Source organism: Xenopus tropicalis, chromosome 5 (assembly GCF_000004195.4).
Source record: "Xenopus tropicalis strain Nigerian chromosome 5, UCB_Xtro_10.0, whole genome shotgun sequence".
In the NCBI taxonomy this organism is placed as follows: Eukaryota; Metazoa; Chordata; class Amphibia; order Anura; family Pipidae; genus Xenopus; species Xenopus tropicalis.
The window spans coordinates 8,475,801-8,497,384 of NC_030681.2; the positions used below are offsets into that span (position 1 = coordinate 8,475,801).

General features: G+C 48.4%; 1 protein-coding gene across 3 annotated transcripts in view; it reads left to right on the forward strand.

The window, feature by feature from the left end:
- The first annotated feature begins 2,085 nt into the window (after window positions 1–2,085).
- The window catches only part of enah (ENAH, actin regulator), a 58,231-nt gene continuing 38,732 nt past the window's right edge, over window positions 2,086–21,584 (forward strand). The window contains exon 1 of one of the 3 annotated variants that reach the window (XM_012962711.3): window positions 2,086–2,457. In XM_012962711.3, the coding sequence (XP_012818165.2) occupies window positions 2,453–2,457 (5 nt within the window). In that variant the 5' untranslated portion in view covers window positions 2,086–2,452. 3 annotated transcript variants of the gene reach the window in all.

The following is a 21,584-nucleotide window of genomic DNA, read 5'->3' on the forward strand; positions in this document are numbered from 1 at the left end:
GGCTGAGAGGGTGAGGGTGTAGGTGCCACAGGGGGCCAGTCAGGCTGAGAGGGTGAGGGTGTAGGTGCCACAGGGGGCCAGTCAGGCTGAGAGGGTGAGGGTGTAGGTGCCACAGGGGGCCAGTCAGGCTGAGAGGGTGAGTGTGTAGGTGCCATAGGGGGCCAGTCAGGCTGAGAGGGTGAGTGTGTAGGTGCCATAGGGGGCCAGTCAGGCTGAGAGGGTGAGTGTGTAGGTGCCATAGGGTGCCAGTCAGGCTGAGAGGGTGTAGGTACCATAGAGTGCCAGTCAGGTTGAGAGGGTGAGGGTGTAGGTACCATAGGGTGCCAGTCAGGTTGAGAGGGTGAGGGTGTAGGTACCATAGGGTGCCAGTCAGGTTGAGAGGGTGAGGGTGTAGGTACCATAGGGTGCCAGTCAGGCTGAGAGGGTGAGGGTGTAGGTACCATATGGTGCCAGTCAGGCTGAGATGGTGAGGGTGTAGGTACCATAGGGTGCCAGTCAGGTTGAGAGGGTGAGGGTGTAGGTACCATAGGGTGCCAGTCAGGCTGAGAGGGTGAGGGTGTAGGTACCATAGGGTGCCAGTCAGGTTGAGAGGGTGAGGGTGTAGGTACCATAGGGTGCCAGTCAGGTTGAGAGGGTGAGGGTGTAGGTACCATAGGGTGCCAGTCAGGCTGAGAGGGTGAGGGTGTAGGTACCATAGGGTGCCAGTCAGGTTGAGAGGGTGAGGGTGTAGGTACCATAGGGTGCCAGTCAGGCTGAGAGGGTGAGGGTGTAGGTACCATAGGGTGCCAGTCAGGCTGAGAGGGTGAGGGTGTAGGTACCATAGGGTGCCAGTCAGGCTGAGAGGGTGTAGGTACCATAGGGTGCCAGTCAGACTGAGAGGGTGAGGGTGTAGGTACCATAGGGTGCCAGTCAGGCTGAGATGGTGAGGGTGTAGGTACCATAGGGTGCCAGTCAGGTTGAGAGGGTGAGGGTGTAGGTACCATAGGGTGCCAGTCAGGTTGAGAGGGTGAGGGTGTAGGTACCATAGGGTGCCAGTCAGGCTGAGAGGGTGAGGGTGTAGGTACCATAGGGTGCCAGTCAGGCTGAGATGGTGAGGGTGTAGGTACCATAGGGTGCCAGTCAGGTTGAGAGAGTGAGGGTGTAGGTACCATAGGGTGCCAGTCAGGCTGAGAGGGTGAGGGTGTAGGCACCATAGGGTGCCAGTCAGGCTGAGAGGGTGAGGGTGTAGGTACCATAGGGTGCCAGTCAGGTTGAGAGGGTGAGGGTGTAGGTACCATAGGGTGCCAGTCAGGCTGAGAGGGTGAGGGTGTAGGTACCATAGGGTGCCAGTCAGGCTGAGAGGGTGAGGGTGTAGGTACCATAGGGTGCCAGTCAGGTTGAGAGGGTGAGGGTGTAGGTACCATAGGGTGCCAGTCAGGCTGAGAGGGTGAGGGTGTAGGTACCATAGGGTGCCAGTCAGGCTGAGAGGGTGAGGGTGTAGGTACCATAGGGTGCCAGTCAGGCTGAGGCACATTCGCTCCCTCAGACAATCAAAATCCCCCCCCCAGCAATACAATAACACTCTGGCCCCGGGCACGCACACGCAACAGCTGTTCCCCCCGCACCCGGAGAGGTAAAGCCGAAGCGCGTACCCGAGGCCGGGGGGCGTGTCAAGAACGCTGACGTCACAATCAGGCCCCCCTCTCTCTCTCAGACATTCCCATTCCCAAATCTCCTCGCTGGTGGGCGTTACCCAAGGTGCAGTGGGCGTGTCCGGAGCCTGACGCGGGTGCGCGGAATAAATCCTAACTCTTTCTTCATGCTGAAGTACAAGCGCGCTACCTCACCCGTGTGAGAGAGAGACGGGGGCGCGCAAGTGTGTGAGAGATAGAGACGGGGGCGCGCAAGTGTGTGAGAGATAGAGAGACGGGGGCGCGCAAGTGTGTGAGAGATAGAGAGACGGGGGCGTGCAAGTGTGTGAGAGATAGAGAGACGGGGGCGCGCAAGTGTGAGAGATAGAGAGACGGGGGCGCGCAAGTGTGTGAGAGAGAGTGAGTCGGGGGCGCGCAAGCGTGTGTGAGAGAGTGAGTCGGGGGCGCGCAAGCGTGTGTGAGAGAGTGAGTCGGGGGCGCGCAAGCGTGTGTGAGAGAGTGAGTCGGGGGCGCGCAAGCGTGTGTGAGAGAGTGAGTCGGGGGCGCGAATGTGCTGTGTGCGGCCGTTGGTAGCGGGAGAGACGGTCGGTGCGCAGCGGAGGAGGCAGCGCTGCTCCCGGGGAGGATTCTCTCGCCTTTAGCTGCGGTACTGCGGGACTGCCCCACGCTGCTCGGCCCGGCTCGGATGCCACTAAGTGCCGGTGCACAAAGGGGGGCTCGGTGCCGGTAACCGGAGCCTGTGGTACGGAAGCCGTGAGGGCTAACGGGGACCCCGCCATTCATACGGAATCACTCCGCCGGGGAGGAGGAAAGGGGGAACAATGAGGTAAGGGGCAATATGGGGGTACAGGGCCCCCCTAATAAGCACTGCTCACTATTGGCTGATAGCAGCCCTTTATGTGCCTATTAGGGGCCCCTGGTAGGACAATGCTTGCAGCTGTCTGATAATAGCTCTATTGTGTGATGGGCCCCTGGGGGCCCCCAATGTCTATCTGGAGATGGTACTTACAAAAAAGCTTAAAACTGCCTGGCAACAGCCCTTTATGTGTTGGGCCCCATAGGAGCCGTGATAGTGGCCCCTGAAAGCCCTTGTGAATCAGCCAATACTGGGTACTGTAACCGGCCGGCGGGTTTGGCCCCTGGGCCTGGAATTACTTTTTATTAAGTGTAAGTAGTAGTGTGTGTAGGGGCCCAGGGGGCATGTTTCTTACAGGGGGCATGTTTCTTACAGGGGCCCGTAGCCGGGCACACTCTCACTTGGCAGTGCCCATAATGGCTTGGTGTTCTCTGCAGGGGGTGCATGTAGCTTATACATAGCCAGGGTTGGGGGGTCATTATCTGCCTGGCATTAATATGGTGCCAGCGGTGTACACCCTGCCGGGGCCCTTAGCATAGGGGCCAAGGGCCTCAGATAGTCACCTGTAGGACTGTAAGTGGCTCAGTATGTGGCTACTATCATCTTTCTGGCAGTGGCCTAGAATACCCAGGGGCTCATTATGTTCCGTAGGCAATATCAGCTCTAACACATGTTATGGGAAACACATGTGGCCCTTCAGCTGTTGAACAGAAGCACGGGGCCACATTTATACCCAGAGCACCCCCAGTGCAATGGCTGGACATGGAAGGCGAGTTATAGGGAAGGATATGTGCGGATATGGCCTTGCAGTATTATTCCGTCTGCTCCTGGCTGGGTTCTGCAGTGGGCTCTGTCTGGTTCCGAGGTTCCTCTTCCCAAGACCCGGCTTTTCCTGGCAGGATCCCTGGTTCCGTGACCAGACGTTGCATCCTACTGGCTACATCGGTGGCCCAGTAAACAGAATGAACAAGATGCTGGTCGCCTTGGGGGTATGTTATAGAGTAAGTGTAGCCCCCCTGCTGGCACTGTAGGAACCACATGGGTCGCTATTTGGGCCTCAGCTGTTAATAACAGATATTTACCCTCAGTCTGTGCAGCTGTTGTCTCACTACAACTCCCGTCTGTCTGCGAAGGTGCAGTTCAGTGACAGCTGGTGCCCTGCCCCACGGAGGACCCTCTGCCACCGGCTCATTGTGGCCCACCTGTTCCCTATCCTGCAGCCCAACAAATGTTCCTAGGAAAGTGAAATACAGATCCAGTTTCTCCCACATGAACTCTCCTGATAGGTTTCTAAAGGGCCCCAGGGGGTTTCTGGTTTTGCCTCAGTTTGGGGCCCAGTTAGTAAAATAAAAACCGGCACCGCTCAGTTGCTTTGGTTGGTGGCTTCTCGTGGGCGAGCCCAGCTTTGATTGGTTGTATCGTGTGTATTAATTATTGTCTGGGTCTAATTTAAACTGTGGGACGGTTGGGTTTGTAGCAGAGTTAGTATTGTTGGGGAATGGATCAGAACCGTTGTATAAAGGTACCTTTCTGCCTTGCAGAATCCTTTCACCTTTCCACCAAGCTTGTGTTGTAAGCAAGTTTTATATCTCCTTTCCTTATTCTAAATATGCTCATAGTACAGCCGAAATATACAATAAACACGTTTCCCAACCCAAAATGTTATATTTATTAACTGCCCCTGTGTTTTGTCGCTCAAATACTGGTCCATTGGGCCTTTCCAAGCAGCAAACACATTTCTATTTTCCATACTGTGACTGAGGGGGGCATCATTTTCAGAGAGATTAACCCCCCCCCCCATCCTTTGTCTTGAAACGTTAAAAAAAAATGACTTTCCCTTGTTTTATTATTCTCTGGGCAAATAAGTTTAATCACCACTGTTTAAAGTGCAAGTAAGAAAATCTGGCAAGTTAAATAAAATGTAATTCTGAGCAGCCCCCATTCATTTCCATTCCACACATTGTAAATGTAATTGCAGTGGAAAGCAATGTGTGTTTGCCCCTCTCTGTTCCCTGGGTTGGGGGGGGGGGGGGGGGGGGGGGGGTTGTGACTTTTGATACAATGTAGCAGGGCTGATTGACAGGCCTGTGGGAAGGAGGCAGGGGAGGCCTCTGCTACATTGTTACTGTAAGGCGCAGCTGTCGCCACTTACATTCACAGATAACTTTAAGACCATTGAACATTTGTAATGAATGTGTATTGGGAGGCTGAGCGGAATGATGTCTTCACTCGTGGGGCAGGGTTCTATTTTTGGGTTTACAAGCCCAGTGACGGAGCCGTAGCCAGACCTGTAGGTACCCCATAAAGTAAATATAGTATGGAAGGAACCTTAGCCCGCTCTTGTCTGCCGAGGGCTATAAAAACCTGTGGAACTGCAGTTTCTGGTTAGTAATGTAGTGTTGTTAATATGTAACCGCCACCGGGTGCCTTAGCCCCTGAATGCTCTGGAGATGGGGGGGGGGGGGGGGGGGGAAGCATTGGAGCTGGGCCCCTGAATGCTTTGGACATGGGGGGTATGCATTGGAGCTGGGCCCCTGAATGCTTTGGAGATGGGGGGGAATGCATTGGAGCTGGGCCCCTGAATGCTGTGGAGATGGGGGGTATGCATTGGAGCTGGGCCCCTGAATGCTTCGGAGATGGGGGGTATGCATTGGAGCTGGGCCCCTGAATGCTTCGGAGATGGGGGGTATGCATTGGAGCTGGGCCCCTGAATGCTCTGGAGATGGGAGAGGGGAAGCATTGGAGCTGGGCCCCTGAATGCTTCGGAGATGGGGGGTATGCATTGGAGCTGGGCCCCTGAATGCTCTGGAGATGGGAGGGGGGAAGCATTGGAGCTGGGCCCCTGAATGCTTCAGAGATGGGGGGTATGCATTGGAGCTGGGCCCCTGAATGCTTCAGAGATGGGGGGTATGCATTGGAGCTGGGCCCCTGAATGCTCCGGGATGGGGGGTATGCATTGGAGCTGGGCCCCTGAATGCTTTGGAGCTCGGGGGGTATGCATTGGAGCTGGGCCCCTGAATGCTTTGGAGCTCGGGGGGATTCTCTCACAATGAATGCCTGTTTCCCCCTCACCGCTATAAGCTTCTCTGTCCCAATAAAGTGTTTCTCTGTAGCCCCCAGTTATTATTGAGCCTTAATCATTTGCATAGTGTAACGGCCAAGGTTTCCTTATTCCAAGCAATTAAAAGCCAAAGCCTAGAACCCGGGGAGGCCGTATTCTTCGCTGGCACAGAGGTGCCGGGGGCTGTAGAAAGAATGCATTAAAAAAAAAAAATCCCTGCGTTGTTTGTTGCAATGCAGCAGATGTTGCCCTATGTGTGATCAATACCACAGACGGGGGCTGATAATCCTTACAAACGGCCCCTCGTGCTTGTATCTCGCTGCTGAAAGGGTAATGCCATTCTGTGGCACTGGGATCCTTATGAATAGGCAGCAGCGGTGTTGGGGTTTGGCGCAGCGGTGTGGGGAATGAGACTAGAATGCTGATCCCTTCTAATGAAACGCTATCTGCCTCGGCGCTCGCCTGTCCTTTAAGGTTAAACAATCGGCCCGAAACAAAACTGCTTGAGTTAACGTTCCTCGGCCGGGATATTGCTTTACATGCAGTTGCTGTACAGCAGCCCCCTGTTAAAGATTAATGACAAACAGTTGCTAGAGGCTCCGTAATGAAAGCCTGGAAGATACACTTGAAATAAAACACCATCCCTTTGAGACCCGACACGTCAGGGGAGTTTGTGGAGAATAAAAGGTACCATCTTATTCGCAGACGGGGCTCTGCGCTAAATACGGCGGCGGCGGGGCAGTTGTTTAGTCTGCGTGGTGCCCGGACTTTGTATGTTCTGAGTGATGTCTCTCCTTAGCATGTAAGTGCTTCATGGGAATTATCCATGCTTCTGTCGGATAGGGCGCAGAGATGTTGGGATTAAGTGCTATTAACGTAGTGCAGCTGCTAATGTACATGTGTCCGGCGTCGGCACAAATTGGAGAAAGTCCCCAGTTTTTAAATGTAAAGGTCCCCATACACGATTCTAGCTGCCGATATGGGTCCCTTAGACTGATTTGGCAGCTTATCGGCCCGTGTATGGGCACTACCGACGGGCCTGCCCGACCGACATCTGGCCTGAAATCGGGCAGATCTCGATCGGGCAGGTTAGAAAATCTAGTCTGATTGGGGACCACATCGGCTCGTTGATGCGGTCCCCAGACCGGCTTTGCCTATACCCGTCATTATAAACGTCAAGCGATCGAATTAGCCTGGATTCTCCCGATATTGCCCACCCGTAGGTGGGGATATCGGGAGAATATCTACTCGCTTGGCGACATCGCCAAGCGAGCGGATCTGAAGGTGTATGGGCACCTTACGACTTGCCAATCGGCTGCCCAGGGCCCGTCTGTTCTATACCAGCATGGCTGAAAGTTTGGGTCCATTGGGCCTCTAATGAGACCATGGGGTCTGCTCCATATTCCTTGCAGGTATCCGATTGGAATTCTGGTAGTTTGGGTGGCACATTTAAACCAAATCTAAAAGCCCCATTTATTGTCTGACGTGAGTAATGTAAAACCCAGGACAGGGCCCTCCTTCCTCCTGTCTAGCTTAGCATTTGACACTTAGGGGTTGATTTACTAACATGGGTGCTAAATTACACAAGGGCAGGCACTGATAGCACTTTGCGTAGCACTATTTTTAACTGGCCAAAACAAATTGACAATTGGTTGCCATTGGAAATGGTGCTGCTTTAGCTTAGCCCCTATATTAGTAGATGAGCCCCATAATAATTTATGGGGCTGCTCGGGGGGGCCTTAGCCTTTTGGTCGGCAGAACGACGGGGCCATTCATCTGGAATGGATCCATTTATTGGATCCTCTGGCTTCTTGATCGAATCAGCACAAAGCTGTCAGTCCAATTGTGTGGCCATTATTGATCCGATGGAGGGCCAACATACAGCATACAGCCCACTATTGTCCTTGGCTGATGGGTGTTTACCCCCTTCCTGCTCAGTGATGTAGAAAGCCCCTGTTAGATATCTGTTGGGGGGGGGGAATACTTTGGTTCCAGCTTCTGACCTGATCATGGGAGGCCGTTGCCTGCCCATTGGGCTCCTGATTATAACTGAACGGCATGAGAAGCAACCAGATTTCCAAAGGCTTAAACTGTATGTGAACGACTGCTATAAGATATCGACCTGGAAAGATGATTGGTTGGTCCTGTGCATGATGTAAGCACCTTCTAATACAACCATGAGCTACTAAAAATGGAAAAGGGATCTGATTCACTTATTTGGCCCTTGGGCTGCCAGTATGATCTCCTGTTTTTGGCCCCCCAATCAATATCTATTTCCAAGCCATAATAAAATACTGGTGAGAAAAGTCAACATTTTGGGTCCATAAAGGTCTCTGTGGTTCTAATAAAGGATAATAATTCACCTTTGGTGGGAAAATGCATTTGATCTTAAGGGCAATGGGACGTGAGAAACCTTGGCCATTTTACCTGTCCCGTCCTTTTACTGATCAGTAGATAAGATACTAGGTCTGGGCCTGGGGCACCAAGCTGCTGGGGGGCAGACTCTACAGTAGGCCAGGGTCAGACTCGCCAGCCTGGACATGGGAAAGAACCTGATGGGCCATGCTTCATTAGACCCACTGTCTGCCTGGGATCTGTGCCTGGGGAGAGTAGTTTCTCAGGTGGTGGAGGTTCATGGTGGGGAAGTGGAAAGATTTACAACGGGGCCAGAGCCATGGGTGGTTGGCCCTTGAGGTGACTGTTCCTGGTGGGCCCAGATACCCCAGTCTTGACACTGCTCCCAGCTCCATGATTTGTCCCCAGTTAGCCACTATTTAGCCATAATTTCATGTCTCTTCCCTTCCTCCATACGCAATGCTTGGCCACTCTGCCCCGCCATTACATTGACACGCATGGTTGCTTTGGGCACTTTTGCCGTGTGGTGCAAGAGAAGGGCTTTTTGGTCTTGATGTTCTCCCCCAGTAGCAGTTGTATTGGCAGCTACATTCATTGAGGCCTAGGGTAGGTGTTTTAGTAAGTGAGAAACTAAAAGGCTTACTGATAGCAATATTCTTAATAGTGTTGATCCGGGGACTGGTGCGAGTCCCATTTAGCAGCCGGGAGGAATGTTGCACTTCGCTCACAAGACACACACAGCCGGATCAATTACTCTTTATCTAAAAAGCGCTTTTATATTTACTGGTGCCTGGGGAGGGCTGGCCTTGGCTACGAGACTGCCTAGGGAGAGAATTGGGATGATAAAAAGAGAGGTAACTGGGTGACTATAGGATTTATTAAGGGTTATGGCTGATTTGTGGAGCCAAGCCAAGAGTTTTCTTTATGCCATGGGGGTAGGTAGGGACTCTATGTGCTGGCAGACTGGCTACTTTATGCATTTGCTATGCAGGTCTGTGGCTTTGATTATACACATTGCGATCCACTCGTTTGGCAGGATCGCCTAACGAGCAGATGTTCTTCCAATATGCCCACCTAAGGTGGCCAATATGGGGCTAATTTGTTCGTTTGACCACAGGAGAAACTGTGCATTGCTATTTGTCCATTTTTAGGCCATTTCTGGTACACAGGCCCATGTCTGTCTGCTCAGCCCGTTACAATTGGGAATACCAGCTCACTCCTATACAGGCAGATACATATACCCATATCCTGCAGGGCTAATTAGCAGTTAATGTTACTGTGTGCTGCAGGCTACACTGGGTAAATAGAAATTTTTATGTGTCACATGTTAAGACTCAAAGGAGATCCTTGACCCCTGCCTCCACCACTCAGGTCAGCTGATCGTTTGGGGGAAAATCTACCTGATTGACAACATGAAGATCATGGCAGGATTATGAGCCCCTAATGGGATTAATTAGCAGAGTAATTGAGACAGGAAAGCTTAGCAAGTCTAAAGGAGGCCATACACAGGCGGATTTAAGCTGCCGATTTGGGTCCTTCAGACCGTTTCTGCATATCCTCATCATTATACAATGCGTGCAAGACAAAACCTGAAGGAGGAGACAGACAGACATATCCCAGTCGTTCTATTGGCCGGCACAGGAACTGTGTGTGTAAAACAAACGTCTATTCCCCCAAAAAAGAACATCTTCATGCTCCATAAACTTTCCCTACAGCAGCCCATTGCCCCACAACAAAACACTAACATAACAACTGTAATAACCTATTTTAATTGAAATATTAGTTCCAATACAGCCTGCAGCTGGGGTAGGGGAAGCAGTAGGACCCACCCAGAAAAATGTATTTACAAAGGAGCTGCTACATGAAGGGTTGTTGAGTAAGGATAGAGCCACTAGATGATGGGTCGTTGAGTAAGGATAGAGCCCCTAGATGAAGGGTAGTTGAATAAGGATAGAGCCGCTAGATGAAGGGTAGTTGAGTAAGGATAGAGCCGTGAGATGAAGGGTAGTTGAGTAAGGATAGAGCCGCTAGATGAAGGGTAGTTGAGTAAGGATAGAGCTGCTCCATGAAGGGTCGTTGATTGAAGATAGAGCTGCTAAATGGAGGGTAGTTGAGTAAGGATAGAGCCCCTAGATGAAGGGTAGTTGAGTAAGGATAGAGCCGCTAGATGGAGGGTAGTTGAGTAAGGATAGAGCCACTAGATGAAGGGTAATTGAGTAAGGATAGAGCTGCTCCATAAGGGTAGTTGAGTAAAGATAGAGCTGCTAGATGATGGGTAGTTGAGTAAGGATAGAGCCGCTAGATGGAGGGTAGTTGAGTAAGGATAGAGCCACTAGATGAAGGGTAATTGAGTAAGGATAGAGCTGCTAGATGGAGGGTAGTTGAGTAAGGATAGAGTCGCTAGATGAAGAGTAGTTGAGTAAGGATAGAGCCGCTAGATGAAGGGTAGTTGAGTAAGGATAGAGTCGCTAGATGAAGAGTAGTTGAGTAAGGATAGAGCCGCTAGATGAAGAGTAGTTGAGTAAGGATAGAGCCGCTAGATGAAGGGTAGTTGAGTAAGGACTAATGAGTAAGCACAAAGCCAGTCCGGGTGAGTGTGGTAATGTCATGCCTGTGAGGCTGTGATGGCTGAATTGGCATTAAGAGGTAATTGATTTCTGTTGGCTTTTTAGTGGGATTTTGTGTTCACCCCTAGGATACTATCACCCTGCTTTACACTATAGCATTTAGCTGTTGAACATTTTAATTGTATAACTGTATAACATGCCGGGGGGGGGGGGGCAGTAACTGCTGTTCTGACTGTATAATGTTCCCTTGTGCTGGTCAAGGCTGATGTATCCTCACTAGGCCTCACTAGAAATGGAGCAGGTTCCTCTGCATTATTATGAGAGATATATGAAATATGGCAGGTTCATTGCAATGATGAGCCTGTAGGAGGGTAGCGCCACCCTGAGTCCAACCCCTGACCAACACATACGGCTCACAGTTTAGCTGGTTGGAGTGTTGGACCCTGGTGGTTGGGTGCAAATGTTGCAAAAGAAGTGCTTGTGGCCTACTTATTGGTGTTATGTACAGAAATATGTCACTGTAAATACATTTTTCTGGGTGGGTTCTACTGCTTCCCCTACCCCAGCTGCAGGCTGTACTGGAACTTATATTTCAAGTAAAATGGGTTATTACAGTTGTTATGTTAGTGTTTTGTTGTGGGGCAATGGGCTGCTGTAGGGAAAGTTTATGGAGCATGAAGATGTTCTTGTTTGGGGGATAGACGCTTGTTTTACACACAGTTCCCGTCCCGACCAATAGAACCGCTGGGATACGTCTGTCTGTCTCCTCCTTCAGGGTCTGTCTGGCAGGCATTGTATAATGATGAGGATATTACTTTAAAGAATAAGAAAGAGATTTCACCTTCAACAAAGAAAAGGCTTCTGTGGTTGAGCTTGGCCATACCTGGGGCAACACTGGCCGCCAACCTTGCCTTGCTGCTTCTATTGCCCCCATGTGTTCTACTGTAGAAACTCTGAGCTGAGTAAATTGGACTTCCTAATTAGCAGTTTTTTAGCAGGATTTTTTATATTCTGGGCCAACTAAAGCAGAGGAGTTTTGTGGCTGAACTTTGAGGGTGCACCATTAAAAGGCTTTTAGCAAGAAGTTCCCAAATTGTGTGAATGCACCCCTAGGGGGGCTTCAAGCAGTTTAATGGGGCCCAGCCTGAAGGCCAGTTAGGGGGGGATTTGGGGTGAGTGCTTATTTGTGCCCTGGATACCCCTGGAACTATAGCAGGGTGACTGTTACCCCAATGTCTCTATATATCTGTAACCTTGTTATGGGCTAAGGGGGCCCAGCCTGAAGGCCAGTTAGGGGGGGATTTGGGGTGAGTGTTTATTTGTGCCCTGGGTACCCCTGGAACTATAGCGGGGTGACTGTTACCCCAATGTTTCTATATATCTGTAACCTTGTTATGGACTAAGGGGCCCCAGCCTGAAGGCCAGTTAGGGGGGCATTTGGGGTGAGTGGGTATTTGTGCCCTGGGTACCCCTGGAACTATAGCAGGGTGACTGTTACCCCAATGTCTCTATATATCTGTAACCTTGTTATGGGCTAAGGGGGCCCAGCCTGAAGGCCAGTTAGGGGGGGATTTGGGGTGAGTGTTTATTTGTGCCCTGGGTACCCCTGGAACTATAGCAGGGTGACTGTTACCCCAATGTTTCTATATATCTGTAACCTTGTTATGGGCTAAGGGGGCCCAGCCTGAAGGCCAGTTAGGGGGGATTTGGGGTGAGTGCTTATTAGTGCCCTGGGTACCCCTGGAACTATAGCGGGGTGACTGTTACCCCAATGTTTCTATATATCTGTAACCTTGTTATGGGCTAAGGGGGCCCAGCCTGAAGGCCAGTTAGGGGGGCATTTGGGGTGAGTGCTTATTAGTGCCCTGGGTACCCCTGGAACTATAGTGGGGTGACTGTTACCCAAGGCTGCAGCCCTGGGTGGGATTTGGGGTGAGTGCTATGCTGGTACCTATGTGCCTTTACCCTACAGAGCCCGGGTAACGTTCCTAAGTGGCTATAAGAATAAATAGCGCTGGTACCATGTGACGGCTGAACACATTGCAAATCTGCAGGATTACACCAATCTGGAATTAGCTCCTGTATTTTTGTGAAGGGGAAAGCAAGGCTAATGTATCCGGGGGGTAGATTTCAGCAGCTGCTCAGAGAGATCCTGTCAAAGTTGGAAAAAGACAGAGACCCAATTAGGCTGTGGATTTGGGGCTCCAGATTTATTCCTCTAGTGGCCAATAGGAAATTGTGTGGTGGCGCTGCTGCTTAATTAGATGTAGTGATGCATCCGGGAGTTGCCCCTAAATAGAGAATAACATGGCGGTGTTTGTAGGAGGCGGCCCAGGGCAGATATTTAATGGGCAGGTTGGACATTCCTGCCATGTGGGTGGCTACATATGTGCCCTTGGGGGGGGGGGGCCTTTCCTGGCGCTTTACCTAGGCCCTGTGTTTTTTATAGTTTTTGAATTATTTGCCTCCTTCTTCTGCCTCTTTCCAGCTTTCAAATGGGGGTCACTGACCCCGGCAGCCAAATACTATTGCTCTGTGAGGCTCCAGTTTTATTGTTACAAAAATAAGTAATAAAAAGTATTCAGCCCCTCTCCTATTCATATTCCAGTCTTATGAAAACTACTCCCTGGTTGCTAAGGTAATTTGGACCCTGACAACCAACTGCTGAAATTCCAAACTGGAAAGCTGCTAAACAAAAAGTAAAATAAAAAAAAATAAAAAAATGAAGACCAATTGCAAATTGCAATTGGGAATTCATGCCTATAGGACCCATGGGTTCTGGCCAAAGCCTGTGCATATAGCTAGGGTTCCGATCAGGCGCAGGTTAATAATAATGACCAACTGCAGCACACAGCAGCTTATCTCCCTATCACCCCCCCAGACATCAGCTCTGTTGTCGCTATGGAGGAACGGTTGGCACAGGTATTGGGCCCATTTTGAGAAGGTGTGGGTCGCTCATCCCTATTAATTACCCTAGCAAAAAGCAGCAGTTTGGGAATGACTAGGAAGCATATACTGAAGACCATCTGAAAAGTTGCTTAAAATAGGAAAGGAAAGTTTATTAAAAGGTAAACTTCCCCTTTAATAATCTTAGTGGCTATGTGGGTGTCCCTAGTAGTAGTCTAGCAGATGACTACTCGCTGGGATGATATGTGGGCCCATGTCGCATCAGGTGCTCCATGTTGTTGGCGGCGCCGGACCCGCGCGTCATGTTTTGTGTTTGCTTAGCGTGTTTCTGTCACGCAGGATCTGTTCCCCCGTGACGTCCGTACGAGCACTCGCTGACACTGCTTGTTTGGTGAGCGCTCATATATCGTGGTTATTGTATGTAGGGGTAGTTTGTGTATAAAGGGGCAGATTGGCTCAGAGCGGAAAAGTGCATTTTCCTTTAGTAACACTTTGAACCAAGATTTTGGTGCTCCCCTAGGCTAGCCAAGAATGGTTTGCTCCACCTCATAGTAAACTGCAATAGGATCGGTAAATAGAGAGTAAATGTTTATTTTGTTGGGGGAAAAATATTTGTTTCCAGGTGTCGCTGCGGTAGCGTTGTGGGCGGGGCTCAGCGTGATGGGAAATTGATGCCCGTTTGTATAGTGAAACTAACCAACTTTCCAATTAAAGTTCATGGCATTATTTCTCTTAAATGTTTTGTTATTTTGTTTTGACTCTTGGAATGATGTTTTGGAAGTCGCTTCTTTCTCAGGTCTGTTAATCGGCTGCCTTGTGCTACATTGTTTCACAAGTCAGAAGCAGCAGAGAATGGAATCAACTGGGCGGATAGAGCTTCCAGTAGCAGGAACGCTTAGAAATAACATATTTTTAATGGCTGTATGTTGGAATGTTGCTTACAATGACGGAAAAAAAAACAGTTGTTGGGTGTAGTTCCCCTTTAACCTGTAGCACATATAGAGAGGTGTGAGCGGTGCCTTTCATGGCGGGAAGGTGTGAAACCAGCGAGAGACTTACTGCTGTGCTGATTTGTGTGCTTGCCTATAGATAATAAGCGCTACTGTGGGATTCCTGCGGCCCCCGGCCTGTCAGCAGCTACACTGTGTGACCAGAGCTCGGAATTTCACCCTTTAGTGACTGCCAGACGTCTGCTAGATGTGCAGAGTGAACTGCATTGTGGGAGCCGGTGCCATGCAAAACAACAGCGGGAGTCCTGGTTGCTTAGAAACCGCAGGCATTGGTCACTTTGTGGTGATTTAAGGGTTAACGCTATGAATGAGTTTAGGGTGTGCATTATGGATTATGCATTACAGTCATTAAAGGGTTAACCTTCTAAGTGCCACAGATAGTAGAAGCTACGATAAAGGGACTGAAGTACAGTCTGCAGCAATTCCAGATTACAGCCCATAAACCACTTCTGTGTTGGGGGGTAACAAGGGGCCCCCGACACTTGATCACCCCGGGGGTCTAGGAAAACAGCAGATATGAAAACTCCCTTTAGCAGCAATAAGGCAATCAGCACCCCCACACTTCTCCCCTAAAATTTTAATTGGGCAGCAAGACCGGCGGAACTAAAATGGTGACCACCCTATGCATGTTAGGTATCAAACTGCTCAGCTGACCCCTGGCTTCCTTATTTATGATACGTTATCTTTGCACCCAAGGGCCCCTGGGAGATAAGATGCTGTAAAGTGCTATCTTTGAAGGGATTTTCGGAAATGTGATAAGAACACAAAGATCTTTAGCAAAGATTTGCAGTTTTATTCAGAGTAGGACATCTTTAGCTGGTCGTACATATTAAGATCCCCTTGTTTGGCCAAATATGGATCTGGGATGCCCCCATCGGGGGCCCATACATGGGCAGGTAAGCTGTTGAATCAGTCTAAAGGACTCCAGTCGGCTGCTAAAATCCGCCCATGTATGGCCACCTTTATACCGCTGCTATGTAAAGGGTTAATTTCAGTACGTTTAAAGAGGCAACTGACCCTTCCTTGAAGCTGTCTGATTTATCTGCCGTCACAGCCGATTCAGGGAATTTCACAGCTTTTAAAAAAAAAAAAAAAAAAAACAACAGAAATTTTGGCTCCGCCCCGGTCTGTACTTAAAAACGCCGAAGTGTCGGGTTAGCAAATCTGTTAACTAAACACGAGGAGTCGTTTTACTGCACCTTTGTCTCGTCTTTCCGCGGTGTTTGTCTCGGAGCCAGCAGAACGCACACCTGAGCGCTTCCATTGGTCGAATGGCACAGGTGTATGCTAAGCAGGTGTGAGAGATAAAGGCATTGTTTATTTAAAGGGGTTTGTGTTCCAGACGTATCTCTGATGCTCAGTGTTACACAAGCTACCTGCCAGCGCCGGCTCATAGCGCTATTCGATTCAGAACCGCAAACAAAACAGGCTTTCTGGGTCTGTAGCCGAGAGCCCTGTATAAACGTCACTTCCAGAACATTCCTCTCTGATTGCTCCATTAACTCGGTTCTGGGATAAATCAAAAGGCAATTATGTGTCCTAAAATTGTCAGTGACTCATCATGGTTTTAATTGGGTCTCATTGCAGTTATGTTGGTGCCTATAAACTGCCCACGGGCTGGTCTCAAATGGAAAAGTGGCACCGTGTGTTTCCTTAGCTTAACCCTTTGTTGGGTATGTACGCAGGGGTAGTTAGTAGTAGGCGTGAGTGTGGATTGGCTGTAACATGGGCTGGCATATAGTCTGTTAGCAGGAACAGCCCCCTAAGTTTGCTCATAGCCTGTACAGAGAGATACCATAAAACTATGGCACATAGGGATTCCCCTGTACTAAGCACAATTCAGCAGGAACAGCCCCCTAAGTTTGCTCATAGCCTGTACAGAGAGATACCATAAAACTATGGCACATAGGGATTCCCCTGTACTAAGCACAATTCAGCAGGAACAGCCCCCTAAGTTTGCTCATAGCCTGTACAGAGAGATACCATAAAACTATGGCAGCATAGGGATTCCCCTGTACTAAGCACAATTCAGCAGGAACAGCCCCCTAAGTTTGCTCATAGCCTGTACAGAGAGATACCATAAAACTATGGCAGCATAGGGATTCCCCTGTATTAAGCGCAATTCAGCAGGAACAGCCCCCTAAGTTTGCTCATAGCCTGTACAGAGAGATACCATAAAACTATGGCACATAGGGATTCCCCTGTACTAAGCACAATTCAGCAGGAACAGCCCCCTAAGTTTGCTCATAGCCTGTACAGAGAGATACCATAAAACTATGGCACATAGGGATTCCCCTGTACTAAGCACAATTCAGCAGGAACAGCCCCCTAAGTTTGCTCATAGCCTGTACAGAGAGATACCATAAAGTTATGGCAGCGTAGGAAGTTGGCATATCGGCATACAGTAATACAGACGGGTACCTTTGTGCCCAGCTTCCCCCCGTTTCCCTGCTGGTAGCACAGTATATAGCCAGGCAGTGAGTGAGGGGGATTATGAATAAAACGCTTCAGTCTCTCTATAGTAGCAGCGGCACAATTCCATTTGAAATAATCAAGAATAATATGTTATATTATATATGCGCTGGGGGGGTTGAGTCATTGCCTCCGCGCCTCTCTGTTCCTTTCAGGCCGTATTTATTCCCGCTGGCAGTGAGCAGCAGGCAGTTAGTAAGTTCCATGCCCCTCCTGCCCTATGAGCCTGGACACGGTCACTTACCTGCATTAATGACCTTCTTCAGAAATCTCACCTGTGTGTGATAGACCAATCAGAATCCAGCAGCAACTCCTTACATCCAGTCACTTTCTCACTTGTCATATTGCCCTTATATACCCACAAAGATATATAGGGGGCATTATACTCAATAACACTTTGTAGAAATGGTGGCAACCCTAATTGCATTCCCTTTCCTATTTCCTGTTTTGGCACTTGGGGGTGTGTTTCCTGGTACTTATGTCTGTCTGTGCTTCCTGTCTGGCAGCAGTCCTTTCTTGCTTTATGGCTTTTGTTATAGATAAACACTTGGGACCAGACCTTATCTACCCCACGTGTATTGATAATAAATGTATAATATGAGTTGAGGTGGGGCGGCAGTGGGTGTAGAGTGTATGTAGCCGGTACAGCCATTGATCAGCCTGAAGCACGTGCCCGAGATAATGGATTTGTAGCCCAGCCATGGCCAGTGTCTTTGGCACCAGTCAACCTGATCTCCCAATCTGCTGGGAATTGTGCTTATTGGCTGCCATCTGTCACCTGTGTCTGTGTAGCCAATAATCTGCCCATTCCACTGTTGCCAAAAAAGAAGATGGGGGCTACTGGGGGCATCTTCATTGGCACAGATATTCCCTGATAAAGGGCTGTGGGGCCTTGGGCTGGTACAGAAGTATAAAATGTGGCATTTGTAACCTAATTCCTTGTTAAGTTTTAGTTGTCCTTTAACAGGGTGTAACCCCCTTCCCTGCATTTAGCGGTTCATGTGAGCCGAGCACCTCGGAATTAATGTCTATTCTCGCCGTTACCGGATCTTTGTGTAATCAATCTGCAGATATATATATATATATATATATATATATATATTGCTCCAGTTTGGATGGAGGGGAAGCAGCTCAGCGGGCAGCTTGGGTTTCACCAGTGGGTTTATTCCGGGGGGGACATGGATATTCTATAAAATTAGATCGTGTTGGTGAAAGTGAAAGTGGAAGCGGCCGGGACCCAAACAAGGCGCTGGATTTACAGGGATGTTTCCTGCAGGTTCCAAGTGCTCTGTGCTGGGGGGCACTGTGCCCGGCATTGGATCATTCCCTGGCCAATGTTTGGGCAGTCGGGCTCACATACCAGCCTGCTCTGTGCCATCAATCAGTCCCTGCTCCCACGGCAGATCCACCTCTCATATGGAATAAGTTATTGTTTGTTTTGCCCTATGCTGCCCCCACTCCATATAAGGGAATTCTGCCCCAGTCACATGGGGGGCCTTATGGTTTATTGGTTACATAGAAGCCTAAATACTCATTTGTCAGTTGTAGCACGGGGGGCCCTGTGCCATGTATAGCAGGAATCCGCCCCGGTTACAGTAGTTTATCTTTGGGGTTCTGGGTTTGCTTCTTACTCCAAGGCAAGCCCCTTGTTCTTCACCCTGGGGGGTGGAGCCAAGGGTAAGCAGGGGTGGGGCTTGAGCATAGTACCACTGGCTGCTGATTAGGGTGACCCACACAGCATTAGAGTTTTAACTCTTTCCTTTTGCAACAATGGAGCAGGAAATAGAAACTGCATTGAACCCCTGTTTAAAGGGGAAGTAAACCCAGCTGCCCTGCACGACTTAACCAAACCTTACTCGGCTGTTGCTGGACTACAAATCCCAGAATAATGTAACATATAATGAAGGGTGAGGCATGCTGGGAGCTGTAGTCCAGTAACATCAGGGCTGTATTCTTAAAGCAATATTGCACTATAAAACTTTCCCCCAAATCCCCATTAAAATGCAAGAAATCCTCCAACGAGAATCCCAGCTGATGTGAGTAAATCCGGCTCCCTGTTCTCTGTTCCTGCAATTGGAGTTGGGAGCAATAAGCTCAGTTTCCCAGCACTGAACAAGTCTGTCCCTTTATCCCCATGTCTGATTCCTGTGCCATAAAATGACGGGAAAATGCCATCATTATCTCTATATGTAAGGTACCAGCAAGGGGCCTGACACAGTGCTGGGAATCAGCATTCTCATTGGTCACTTTTCTTGCATTTATAATTAAGTTTTTATCAGTAGAATTCTCAATTTTCTTGCATCTGTAATTGTTTTTTGACAATTATTTTGACAACTTCTATAGCAAAAGTAGGGGGCGCAGTGGGACAGCATCATGGCTGGGTTTAAACCCCCTGTAAGAATAAGTCACGGTGTGCCCAATAAGCATCCCAAGTTCTTCTACTGTATCTGAGATGTTGGCCACTAAAGGGCACTATTACATTTAACTTTATCTCAGGAGAGTAAGCATTATGGCAACTCCCTCTTCTGTTTAATTTAAAATATTTCTATAAATTGGCTCATTTTTCTATACCCCCCCCTGAACCCATGGATTTTTAAAGGTGCAAATGTATTATTTATCTCGGTTGCAAGGCTTGTCTCCTGAGTTGGCGTTGCCTTGTGAATACCAAGTTCTCATATCTGCTGATATGTGGCCAGTGTTGGGCATGGGATACAGAGTTGGTACTTGGTGGGGCAGCCAATCACAGCAAGCCTTACATACAGTGCTAATAACTGGAGAGCATTGTGGGGGCATTGATGTAAAGTTGCTTTCTATTGACGGGTTGGTCTAAAGGACCTGAATCTTCCCCCAGAGGAAAGTCCTGTATAACTAAAGGTGCAAGGTAATAACTAATTGTGTGGCCAGAATCCATCTCTATATTTTAGCAAACGCATATGTGATTGTGTGCTGCCATATTGCTTCATTCTTCATTGATGCCTCCCCCCCATGCTCAGCTGTCTGAATCCAGATACAGGAGCACACAGGTCCTTCATGTATGCCAGCTGGGAGTTGTAGCAATGATATTTGCTGATGCTTTACAACCAGACCCCAGCAAATGGCAGCATTAAGTTAAACATAACACTATATATATATATATATATATATATATATATATATATATATATATATATATATATATATATATATATATATATGTTTGTGTGTAAATCGGCTTTGCTTTTCTTACCATTGTTATGACAGGCTAGGGGGGAAATATCAATATTTGGAATAGGGGTGGGTGAACCAGTGACCCAGGAAGGGGCCACAATGCGCTACAGAGCCCAAAACAGGCAGTTGGAAGAGTGAAGTGGCATTTGCTGTGTGGGTTCTGTGTGTCCCATGTAGAACCCCTGACGGGAGGCCCATTCCCCGGTGCAGGGCAGGTGTTACACTAGATTGTCCCTATTCAGTGTGTACTGACCTTGTTTCATGATAAATTTCCTCTCCGGCTCATTCTTTCGCCAACTCCTCCCCTTCGTTTGTGTTTCACTGCAATGCAAACAGCCCCTTCCCCACAGCCACTAACCAACTTACTGGGCTTTATTTTAATAATAAAACAGTACCTGTACTTGATCCCAACTAAGATATAATTACCCCTTATTGGGGGCAGAACAGCCCTATTGGGTTTATTTCATGGTTAAATGATTCCCTTTTCTCTGTAATAATAAAACAGTACCTGTACTTGATCCCAACTAAGATATAATTACCCCTTATTGGGGCAGAACAGCCCTATTGGGTTTATTTAATGGTTAAATGATTCCCTTTTCTCTGTAATAATAAAACAGTACCTGTACTTGATCCCAACTAAGATATAATTACCCCTTATTGGGGCAGAACAGCCCTATTGGGTTTATTTCATGGTTAAATGATTCCCTTTTCTCTGTAATAATAAAACAGTACCTGTACTTGATCCCAACTAAGATATAATTACCCCTTATTGGGGCAGAACAGCCCTATTGGGTTTATTTAATGGTTAAATGATTCCCTTTTCTCTGTAATAATAAAACAGTACCTGTACTTGATCCCAACTAAGATATAATTACCCCTTATTGGGGCAGAACAGCCCTATTGGGTTTATTTAATGGTTAAATGATTCCCTTTTCTCTGTAATAATAAAACAGTACCTGTACTTGATCCCAACTAAGATATAATTACCCCTTATTGGGGGCAGAACAGCCCTATTGGGTTTATTTAATGGTTAAATGATTCCCTTTTCTCTGTAATAATAAAACAGTACCTGTACTTGATCCCAACTAAGATATAATTACCCCTTATTGGGGGCAGAACAGCCCTATTGGGTTTGTATTGACTCTATAATTCTGTATTTGTTCTATAAAACCTAGTGGCAGTAGTTATTCTGCCCAGGGGGACCGTGTGCCTGTGTATTTATGTTCATGTCAGCGAGGAAGAAAAGGAATCCAGAGACCATAATAAACAATGACATTGGGTGGCCAGTTTCATGAAGAAAAAATGTAAATATTCTAGCATGGTTTTTACAAGCAAAATGTTGTTGTTGTAGCTAAATATCTTTCATATTCAGGTGTTAGACCACAAGACTTCTGTAAGGTATGTGTTTGTATTCTGTGTGAAGAGGTTACATTTTCCTGCTCTGTTATACAGATAGCTAGAATCTCAGCCATAAAGCAGGGCAGGACTGCTGCTTACAATGGGGGGATCAGATAGGAT